Source organism: Procambarus clarkii, chromosome 28, assembly GCF_040958095.1.
Source record: "Procambarus clarkii isolate CNS0578487 chromosome 28, FALCON_Pclarkii_2.0, whole genome shotgun sequence".
Taxonomy (NCBI): Eukaryota; Metazoa; Arthropoda; class Malacostraca; order Decapoda; family Cambaridae; genus Procambarus; species Procambarus clarkii.
The window spans coordinates 43,670,178-43,681,672 of record NC_091177.1 but is presented as its reverse complement, the minus strand read 5'-3'; the positions used below and the strand labels follow the sequence as shown (position 1 = coordinate 43,681,672).

General features: G+C 47.5%; 2 protein-coding genes across 2 annotated transcripts in view; one reads left to right on the top strand and one right to left on the bottom strand.

The window, feature by feature from the left end:
• Positions 1–54: 54 nt before the first annotated feature.
• Positions 55–5,813, top strand: LOC138369481 (probable serine/threonine-protein kinase tsuA). The gene is made up of 3 exons (XM_069332738.1): positions 55–476; positions 2,442–2,724; positions 5,631–5,813. Exons 1-3 carry the CDS (start codon positions 55–57, stop codon positions 5,811–5,813), a joined length of 888 nt encoding a protein of 295 aa, XP_069188839.1.
• Positions 5,814–5,891: 78 nt separating this feature from the next.
• LOC138369480 (uncharacterized) overlaps positions 5,892–11,495 on the bottom strand; it is a 40,615-nt gene continuing 35,011 nt past the window's right edge. The window contains exons 3-5 of the mRNA XM_069332736.1: positions 9,065–9,133; positions 8,464–8,529; positions 5,892–5,996 (exon numbers count right to left, since the gene is read on the bottom strand). Coding sequence (XP_069188837.1) covers positions 5,892–5,996; positions 8,464–8,529; positions 9,065–9,133 — 240 coding nt within the window. The remainder of the gene's footprint in view (positions 5,997–8,463; positions 8,530–9,064; positions 9,134–11,495) is intronic.

Genomic DNA, 11,495 nt, shown 5'->3' with positions numbered 1-11,495 from the left:
TGTGCGGGTGATGCCGCGGGCTTCCCATTGTTGGCCTAGATTGGCTCCCCCATGATGACGGGCGGCCACCTCCCCCACGCCCACCACCTTCCCCCACGCCCATCACTTCCCCCACGCCCACCACCTTCCCCACGCCCACCACCTTCCCCACGCCCACCACCTTCCCCACGCCCATCACTTCCCCCACGCCCACCACCTTCCCCACGCCCACCACCTTCCCCACGCCCACCACCTTCCCCACGCCCACCACCTTCCCCCACGCCCATCACTTCCCCCACGCCCATCACTTCCCCCACGCCCATCACTTCCCCCACGCCCACCACCTTCCCCACGCCCACCACCTTCCCCACGCCCACCACCTCCCCCACGCCCACCACCTTCCCCCACGCCCATCACTTCCCCCACGCCCATCACTTCCCCCACGCCCACCACCTTCCCCACGCCCACCACCTTCCCCACGCCCACCACCTTCCCTGGTGCTGGTCCTGCGAGAGACCCATTTGGTTGTGCAGTCTGTGAAGCTGGGATCATGTACCCCTGCCTGTTGAACTAGGTGCTCAGGTAGGATTTCCTTCACCAAGTTGTCAGACCCCACTGAAGAGGACAGGAACGCTGGTACTGCAATTTGTGTTGCTGTGTGCACGCCAAGGCCCCCGAGTCTGACAGGAAGGGAGGCCTGTTTCCACTGTAAGTCGCTGAGGGAAAGATTGAGGGCTTTTTCTAGCATTGATTTCACCAGGCTGTTGTAATCTTCTAATTTAATATTGTTGAAAAATGATGAACATCTTAGAAAGTAGGTCAGCCTGGGGAGGGACAAGCATCTGGTGATGAGGTAAAGTGCATCATGAGCATCAATGTCTTCAATCCTCTCGTTCATCCTCTTCAGGTCAGTGATCTTCTTACTAAGGACCTCGTCGATGGCATTCCTTCCAAGAGGAGCACCTAGGAGTGTGCTGTCCTCAGGGTTGGTTGTATGAATGGCAGGCAAAACAACCTTTATTTGCTCTATTATGTGCTGGTTGGTGGAGGTTATTTCGCACTTGGAAGGGTTCAGGGTGAGGCCTAGACGTGCTCCATGCTCCTGAATTATTCTTATGTCGTCCAAGAGTGAGTCTGGGGAGCCGGCTAGAGTACCATCGTCCAAAAACCAAATGTTGAGCTCACTGGACAGGTTATCGGTGACTTCCTTGATGACTAGGCAGAAAAGAAAAGGAGCAAGGGGGTCACCCTGTTGGACACCTTCTTGTGACTCAGTTTCATGGTTCCCGAATAGCAGAGTTAGATTCTTGCTGTAGCATGAGTTTACAAACGGGTAGAGGGGAGGGAAAAAGGCGATGAACCGAACTGAGTACTGCATCCCTTCTAACCAGATTGAAAGCATTTTTTAAGTCCAGTTTTATCAGGGGTTTATATATATATATATATATATATATATATATATATATATATATATATATATATATATATATATATTTAATGTGACGAGAAATGTAAGTGCTAAGGGAGTCTTCTCTATGGCTGGTGGAAATGCCAATCACATTAGAAAAAAATAGAGAAAAAAATGTTGACTGCTTGGCGGTTGTTCCTGTGGTAAAGTGAGAGGGAAAAACACGCAAAACAAATCTTATAAATAATGAACTTTAATTTACTTTAAACAAACAGAAACAAAATAAAGATAATCCCTTGGCTATGTACAGCGCGGATCAAAAACATATGCAAAAAGACAAAAACACAATATAAAATAAAATAAGGATTACGTTACTCTACAATTAGCAAGACAAAATGAGTAAATGGTGCTGAGAATATTGGCTGGCTGAAACCTCTACTAATATACAGAAGTATGCTAGATAGAAGCGTCAGCTCTAGAGCACGAGAATATTCTGAGGCCAACTGTTCGTGCAAGACTACTATATATAGGCGGTGCAGATGGCGCTGGAGTCGCGTGAAGTCGCCGATTCACCAATGGGGAGAGTGTTGGCTTGAAGTGGTAGTTTGGTGATCGACGACGAAGGTGGTGCGCCGGCAGTGAGAGAGGGGGGGGGGGGGGGTGAGGAGTGAGAGTAGTGTACTCCCTGTAGAGACGTCTGTTAATCCACTTATATACGCTTGAATGTGGTATCATGATGTTGCAGACGTATAGAAGTAATAGTTGAAGTAAATCCAGTCACTTCAATGATTGCTGCAGTAGTTGAAGACAACCACTGTGTTGCAACCGATGGTCACAGGCGTCGTTGCAACACACACAGCTTGCAAGGCTGCAGTTTCTGAAACAAATCCTGATATGATACAATAAGAAACACGTGTTTTTTATGTTGATGTTTAGGTTGTTGATGTTCACGTGTCAACGTGAACATCAACAACCACACCAACATCAACGTGAACATCAACAACCACACCAACATCAACGGGAACATCAACAACCACACCAACATCAACGTGAGCATCAACAACCACACCAACATCAACGGGAGCACCAACAACCACACCAACATCAACGGGAGCACCAACATCAACGTGAACATCAACAACCACACCAACATCAACGTGAGCATCAACAACAACACCAACATCAACGTGAGCATCAACAACCACACCAACATCAACGGGAACATCAACAACCACACCAACATCAACGGGAACATCAACAACCACACCAACATCAACGTGAGCATCAACAACCACACCAACATCAACGTGAACATCAACAACCACACCAACATCAACGTGAACATCAACAACCACACCAACATCAACGGGAACATCAACAACCACACCAACATCAACGGGAACATCAACAACCACACCAACATCAACGGGAGCACCAACAACCACACCAACATCAACGTGAGCATCAACAACCACACCAACATCAACGGGAGCACCAACAACCACACCAACATCAACGTGAGCATCAACAACCACACGAACATCAACGGGAGCATCAACAACCACAACAGACAAGGAAGCAAGAACAGAAACACTAAACAGGACCAAACAAGGACAAGAGCCAGGAGGGAAACAATTGGAAGCTGTTGAATAGCAATATGGCAGGTGAAGGCGTGCAAGAGCAGCGTGTTGAACAACACCTCGGTGAGAGTCAGCAGTCTCACAAGCGCGGCCAGCACCACCAACAACAACACACACACCAACAACACGTGACAACAACAACACACACACCAACAACACGTGACAACAACAACAACAACCCCATCAACAACAACATTGGATCCCTGGGCGAGATAGTTATGGTCACACGTCATTGTGCAGGGACCACCTGTCCTGTTATCGTTCATCTTGTGTAATCTTATTTTGCAATATACTCAGTTATGTTGTTGTGTTGGTGGGTGCACCTGGGGCGGCGGGCAGGGCCTGGGTGTGGGGAAGGGGGCCCATGGAGTGTGGGGTAAGGGGCTGAGGTTAAGGGAAGGGGCCCATGGAGTGTGGGGTAAGGGGCTGAGGTTGAGGGAAGGGGCCCATGGAGAGTGGGGTAAGGGGCTGAGGTTGAGGGAAGGGGCCCATGGAGTGTGGGGTAAGGGGCTTAGGTTAAGGGAAGGGGCCCATGGAGAGTGGGGTAAGGGGCTTAGGTTAAGGGAAGGGGCCCATGGAGTGTGGGGTAAGGGGCTTAGGTTAAGGGAAGGGGCCCATGGAGTGTGGGGTAAGGGGCCCATGGAGTGTGGGGTAAGGGGCTTAGGTTAAGGGAAGGGGCCCATGGAGTGTGGGGTAAGGGGCTTAGGTTAAGGGAAGGGGCCCATGGAGTGTGGGGTGAGGGGCTTAGGTTAAGGGAAGGGGCCCATGGAGAGTGGGGTAAGGGGCTTAGGTTAAGGGAAGGGGCCCATGGAGTGTGGGGTAAGGGGCTTAGGTTAAGGGAAGGGGCCCATGGAGTGTGGGGTAAGGGGCTTAGGTTAAGGGAAGGGGCCCAAGTAGTGTGGGTAAGGGGCAGAGGTTGAGGGAAGGGGCCCAAGGAGAGTGGGGTAAGGGGCTTAGGTTGAGGGAAGGGGCCCAAAGAGAGTGGGGTAAGGGGCTGAGGTTGAGGGAAGGGGCCCATGGAGTGTGGGGTAAGGGGCTGAGGTTAAGGGAAGGGGCCCATGGAGTGTGGGGTAAGGGGCTGAGGTTAAGGGAAGGGGCCCAAGGAGAGTGGGGTAAGGGGCTGAGGTTAAGGGAAGAAGCCCAAAGAGAGTGGGGTAAGGGCCTCCACCATACATAGTGAAAAGATACTATATATATATATATATATATATATATATATATATATATATATATATATATATATATATATATATATATATAAATATATATATATATATATATATATAAATATATATATATACATAATATACATACATACATAACATACATATACATATATCAAACAAACAAAATTTAAGCTGATAAATAGTTTTCACAGAAAAGTAATTTCCTTATTTCCCAGTTCCTTCTTAGCTTACAATAAACCAATAACTGAGTTACCAAAGGTGGTGAGTTAGTTCAGGTTCTGCCACGACAAGTGTCTCTCGCCAGGTTATACAACCTTACCTGACACACTTATCTCCTGACACTCTAATTTCGTGAGGTTATTAAACTCGTCTTAATGCTTAAACCTGGGAATGTAGTCAGCGAAGCGCACCGCTGGTGGTATGCTGAGTATACTGCCGAGGGCACCTGTGTTTGTTGCCTTGCTGTGGGTGGTATACTGAGTATACTGCCTAGGGTACCTGTGGTTATTGTCTTGCTGTTGGAGGTATACTGCGTATACTGCCTAGGGCAACTGTGGTTATTGACTTGCTGTGGGTGGTATACTGAGTATACTGCCTATGGCAACTGTGGTTATTGACTTTCTGTGGCTGGTATGCTGGGTATACTGCCTAGGGCAACTGTGGTTATTGTCTTGCTGTGGCTGGTATGCTGGGTATACTGCCTAGGGTACCTATGTTTGCTGTCTTGCTGTGGGTGGTATACTGCGTATACTGCCTAGGGTACCTTTGGCTGTTGTCTTGCTGTGGCTGGTATGCTGGGTATACTGTAAAAGTGATTCTAATTAACATAGCACCAAACAGTGTCAGGAAGGACTCCCTGATTACCACCAGGAATTATTTTGCATTTGTATTTCCTTATATACATTTTTACTCTCTAATTCTTCATTCCAAAGATTCAAATATTTGTATATTAATCTTAGTAGTAAAGTTGTCTTCCCTCACTCACGTCTACTCCTGAGGTCTCTGGTTCTCTCTTCTCTCTCACACGGCACTTCAGATCCTCTTTATGGAAAGCAGAAACTCCACCTCCTCTTAATTTTCTTATACCAACATGATAGAATTTGAGTCCCTTGGTCTGACTTGTGGGATCAGTTCTCACTTGTGGGATTAGCGAAGTATTTCTGAGTTTTCAAGATTTTGAGTTGTCCTCCTGTTTCCACTTTATTTACACATATATTGTCATGCTCTAACCGTTAAAAGTCAATATCATTACCTAGAGCGATGTATAATGACCCCAATCATTCATTGTATTGATGGCAATGTAAGAGTCCTAGTTAACAATGAATAATGTTTCATTGTAACAACATAGATGACTGTAATCACTCCATTGTTTCTAACTACATCTTAAATTACATTATATTTCTCCTCTTGCCACAGATGGATATCCTCAAGCCACAGATGAATATCCTCTTGTTACAGATGGATATCCACTTGCCACAGATGGATATCCTCTTGCCACAGATGAATATCCTCTTGTTACAGATGGATATCCACTTGCCACAGATGGATATCCACTTGCCACAGATGGATATCCACTTGCCACAGATGGATATCCTCTAGCCACAGATGGATATCCTCTTGCCACAGACGATATCCTCTTGCCACAGATGGATATCCTCTTGCCACAGACGATATCCTCTAGCCACAGACGATATCCTCTTGCCACATATGGATATCCTCTTGCAACAGATGGATATGTTCTTTGCTCATATCCTTGACTGAATCCAAATAATCAAACCAGATCTAAAGTAAATTCAAAGGATCTTATTTCATATAAACTTTTCAATTGCTTCAGATTATAAACCAAATTGAAAGAATGTCTTCAATTCAGATAATGGTAAAGACTAAGCTGATATACTAAGCAGAAATAAGTACCTCTGGGATTTCAAGAAAGTGAAAATTAATAATAATATTCTTTATTAAAGAAATGACACAGTGCATAACTTTAAATGATTTTTATATTATGAACTATTGAATTGTGTCCCCCCCTCTCATCAAGTTCTAATACTGTGTTAATGATTCTAATTTGGTTTCTAATAATGAAAGCCATTGTAAAAAATTTTGTAAGTGCAATGGCTAAGTTTCATGCCCTTGTCGTATGTAAATACAATATGGAGTCCCTGAAATATATTTATTAAGTGGAATTTTTCCCTTTAATGCCACTTGGTTAAGATATTGTGATGACTTTTCTGTTTATGGTCAAAACTTAAGGCGCTGGACCTGCTTTAGAAGAATATAATAATATTTCCTTTTATAAATATTACCACTAATAATTGACCACAGTAGGAGCAGCAACAGTAGAAGCAGCAACAGTAGGAGCAGCAACAGTAGGAGCAGCAACAGTAGGAACAACAACAGTAGGAGCAGCAACAGTAGGAGCAACAACAGTAGAAGCAGCAACAGTAGGAGCAGCAACAGTAGGAGCAGCAACAGTAGAAGCAGCAACAGGTGGAGCAGCAACAGTAGGAGCAGCAACAGTAGGAGCAACAACAGTAGAAGCAGCAACAGTAGGAGCAGCAACAGTAGGAGCAGCAACAGTAGGAGCAGCAACAGTAGGAGCAACAACAGTAGAAGCAGCAACAGTAGGAGCAGCAACAGTAGGAGCAGCAACAGGTGGAGCAGCAACAGTAGGAGCAGCAACAGTAGGAGCAACAACAGTAGAAGCAGCAACAGTAGGAGCAGCAACAGTAGGAGCAGCAACAGGTGGAGCAGCAACAGTAGGAGCAGCAACAGTAGGAGCAACAACAGTAGAAGCAGCAACAGTAGGAGCAGCAACAGTAGGAGCAGCAACAGTAGGAGCAGCAACAGTAGGAGCAGCAACAGTAGGAGCAACAACAGTAGAAGCAGCAACAGTAGGAGCAGCAACAGTAGGAGCAGCAACAGGTGGAGCAGCAACAGTAGGAGCAGCAACAGTAGGAGCAACAACAGTAGAAGCAGCAACAGTAGGAGCAGCAACAGTAGGAGCAGCAACAGTAGGAGCAGCAACAGTAGGAGCAGCAACAGTAGGAGCAACAACAGTAGAAGCAGCAACAGTAGGAGCAGCAACAGTAGGAGCAGCAACAGTAGGAGCAGCAACAGTAGGAGCAGCAACAGTAGGAGCAGCAACAGTAGAAGCAGCAACAGTAGGAGCAGCAACAGTAGGAGCAGCAACAGTAGGAGCAGCAACAGTACGAGCAACAACAGTAGGAGCAACAACAGTAGGAGCAGCAACAGTAGGAGCAGCAACAGTAGGAGCAACAACAGGTGGAGCAGCAACAGTAGGAGCAGCAACAGTAGAAGCAGCAACAGGTGGAGCAGCAACAGTAGGAGCAGCAACAGTAGGAGCAGCAACAGTAGGAGCAACAACAGGTGGAGCAGCAACAGTAGGAGCAGCAACAGTAGGAGCAGCAACAGTAGGAGCAGCAACAGTAGGAGCAGCAACAGTAGGAGCAGCAACAGTAGGAGCAGCAACAGTAGGAGCAGCAACAGTAGGAGCAGCAACAGGTGGAGCAGCAACAGTAGGAGCAGCAACAGTAGGAGCAACAACAGTAGAAGCAGCAACAGTAGGAGCAGCAACAGTAGGAGCAGCAACAGTAGGAGCAGCAACAGTAGGAGCAGCAACAGTAGGAGCAACAACAGTAGAAGCAGCAACAGTAGGAGCAGCAACAGTAGGAGCAGCAACAGTAGGAGCAGCAACAGTAGGAGCAGCAACAGTAGGAGCAGCAACAGTAGAAGCAGCAACAGTAGGAGCAGCAACAGTAGGAGCAGCAACAGTAGGAGCAGCAACAGTACGAGCAACAACAGTAGGAGCAACAACAGTAGGAGCAGCAACAGTAGGAGCAGCAACAGTAGGAGCAACAACAGGTGGAGCAGCAACAGTAGGAGCAGCAACAGTAGAAGCAGCAACAGGTGGAGCAGCAACAGTAGGAGCAGCAACAGTAGGAGCAGCAACAGTAGGAGCAACAACAGGTGGAGCAGCAACAGTAGGAGCAGCAACAGTAGGAGCAGCAACAGTAGGAGCAGCAACAGTAGGAGCAGCAACAGTAGGAGCAGCAACAGTAGGAGCAGCAACAGTAGGAGCAGTAACAGTAGGAGCAGCAAAAGGTGGAGCATCAACAGTAGGAGCAGCAACAGTAGGAGCAGCAACAGTAGGAGCAACAACAGTAGGAGCAGCAACAGTAGGAGCAACAACAGTAGAAGCAGCAACAGTAGGAGCAGCAACAGTAGGAGCAGCAACAGTAGGAGCAACAACAGTAGGAGCAGCAACAGTAGGAGCAACAACAGTAGGAGCAGCAACAGTAGGAGCAGCAACAGTAGGAGCAGCAACAGTAGGAGCAGCAACAGTAGGAGCAGCAACAGTAGGAGCAGCAACAGTAGGAGCAGCAACAGTAGGAGCAAGCAACAGTAGGAGCAGCAACAGTAGGAGCAGCAACAGTAGGAGCAGCAACAGTAGGAGCAGCAACAGTAGGAGCAGCAACAGTAGGAGCAGCAACAGTAGGAGCAGCAACAGTAGGAGCAGCAACAGTAGGAGCAGCAACAGTAGGAGCAGCAACAGTAGGAGCAGCAACAGTAGGAGCAACAACAGTAGAAGCAGCAACAGTAGGAGCAGCAACAGTAGGAGCAGCAACAGTAGGAGCAACAACAGTAGGAGCAGCAACAGTAGGAGCAACAACAGTAGGAGCAGCAACAGTAGGAGCAGCAACAGTAGGAGCAGCAACAGTAGGAGCAACAACAGTAGGAGCAGCAACAGTAGGAGCAGCAACAGTAGGAGCAGCAACAGTAGGAGCAACAACAGTAGAAGCAGCAACAGTAGGAGCAGCAACAGTAGGAGCAGCAACAGTAGGAGCAACAACAGTAGGAGCAGCAACAGTAGGAGCAACAACAGTAGGAGCAGCAACAGTAGGAGCAGCAACAGTAGGAGCAGCAACAGTAGGAGCAACAACAGTAGGAGCAGCAACAGTAGGAGCAGCAACAGTAGGAGCAGCAACAGTAGGAGCAACAACAGTAGAAGCAGCAACAGTAGGAGCAGCAACAGTAGGAGCAGCAACAGTAGGAGCAACAACAGTAGGAGCAGCAACAGTAGGAGCAACAACAGTAGGAGCAGCAACAGTAGGAGCAGCAACAGTAGGAGCAGCAACAGTAGGAGCAACAACAGTAGAAGCAGCAACAGTAGGAGCAGCAACAGTAGGAGCAGCAACAGGTGGAGCATCAACAGTAGGAGCAGCAACAGTAGGAGCAGCAACAGTAGGAGCAACAACAGTAGGAGCAGCAACAGTAGGAGCAGTAACAGTAGGAGCAGTAACAGGTGGAGCAGCAACAGTAGGAGCAGCAACAGTAGGAGCAGCAACAGTAGGAGCAGCAACAGTAGGAGCAGCAACAGGTGGAGCAGCAACAGTAGGAGCAGCAACAGTAGGAGCAGCAACAGGTGGAGCATCAACAGTAGGAGCAGCAACAGTAGGAGCAGCAACAGTAGGAGCAGCAACAGGTGGAGCAGCAACAGTAGGAGCAGGAACAGTAGGAGCAGCAACAGGTGGAGCATCAACAGTAGGAGCAGCAACAGTAGGAGCAGCAACAGTAGAAGCAGCAACAGTAGGAGCAGCAACAGTAGGAGCAGCAACAGTAGGAGCAGCAACAGTACGAGCAGCAACAGTAGAAGCAGCAACAGTAGGAGCAGCAACAGTAGGAGCAACAACAGTAGAAGCAACAACAGTAGAAGCAACAACAGTAGGAGCAACAACAGTAGAAGCAACAACAGTAGAAACAACAACAGTAGGAGCAACAACAGTAGAAGCAACAACAGTAGAAACAACAACAGTAGGAGCAGCAACAGTAGGAGCAGCAACAGTAGGAGCAGCAACAGTAGGAGCAGCAACAGTAGGAGCAGCAACAGGTGGAGCAGCAACAGTAGGAGCAGCAACAGGTGGAGCAGCAACAGTAGGAGCAGCAACAGTAGGAGCAGCAACAGTAGGAGCAGCAACAGTAGGAGCAGCAACAGGTGGAGCAGCAACAGTAGGAGCAGCAACAGTAGGAGCAGCAACAGTAGGAGCAGCAACAGTAGGAGCAGCAACAGTAGGAGCAGCAACAGTAGGAGCAGCAACAGTAGGAGCAGCAACAGGTGGAGCAGCAACAGTAGGAGCAGCAACAGTAGGAGCAACAACAGTAGGAGCAGCAACAGTAGGAGCAGCAACAGTAGGAGCAACAACAGTAGGAGCAGCAACAGTAGGAGCAGCAACAGTAGGAGCAGCAACAGTAGGAGCAGCAACAGGTGGAGCAGCAACAGGTGGAGCATCAACAGTAGGAGCAGCAACAGTAGGAGCAACAACAGTAGAAGCAACAACAGTAGAAGCAACAACAGTAGAAGCAACAACAGTAGAAACAACAACAGTAGGAGCAACAACAGTAGAAGCAACAACAGTAGAAACAACAACAGTAGGAGCAACAACAGTAGAAGCAACAACAGTAGAAGCAACAACAGTAGGAGCAACAACAGTAGAAGCAACAACAGTAGAAACAACAACAGTAGGAGCAACAACAGTAGAAGCAACAACAGTAGGAGCAATAACAAACATAACAGGTGCCAACAGTAACAACGGCAGGTGTGGAAGCATCATAACAGGTACCAACAGTAACAACCACAGGTGTGGAAGCAGCATAACAGGTACCAACAGTAACAACGGCAGGTGTGGAAGCCTCATACTGGATAGTACCGAGGGAAGCCTTGTACTGTCCGGACACTAGTAGTGTCCAGACCAGCCTCACACTGGACAGTACCGAGGGAAGCCTTGTACTGTCCGGACACTAGTAGTGTCCAGACCAGCCTCACACTGGACAGTACCGAGGGAAGCCTTGTACTGTCCGGACACTAGTAGTGTCCAGACCAGCCTCACACTGGACAGTACCGAGGGAAGCCTTGTACTGTCCGGACACTAGTAGTGTCCAGACCAGCCTCACACTGGACAGTACCGAGGGAAGTCCTGCAGAACAACACAGCAACGGTCGTTAAGGGTGTGACCTTTGACCTTTAATGGTGGATAATTACCCCTTCCCGAGGGTCAGTAACCTCGTTACCATGACTGGGGTCCACACCAGGGTGAGAGGCACTTCTCGCAGTTAGTATGAGAACGTTAATTTAAATTTTGGCTATAAAACTTAAATTTTAATTTTAAATATCTATTTAGTTTCACTCATTTTTTTGTTTTTTAATTAAAATTTAAAATTTTAATTAACTTTAAAAAAAAATTTGTTATTTATTTTAAAATTATA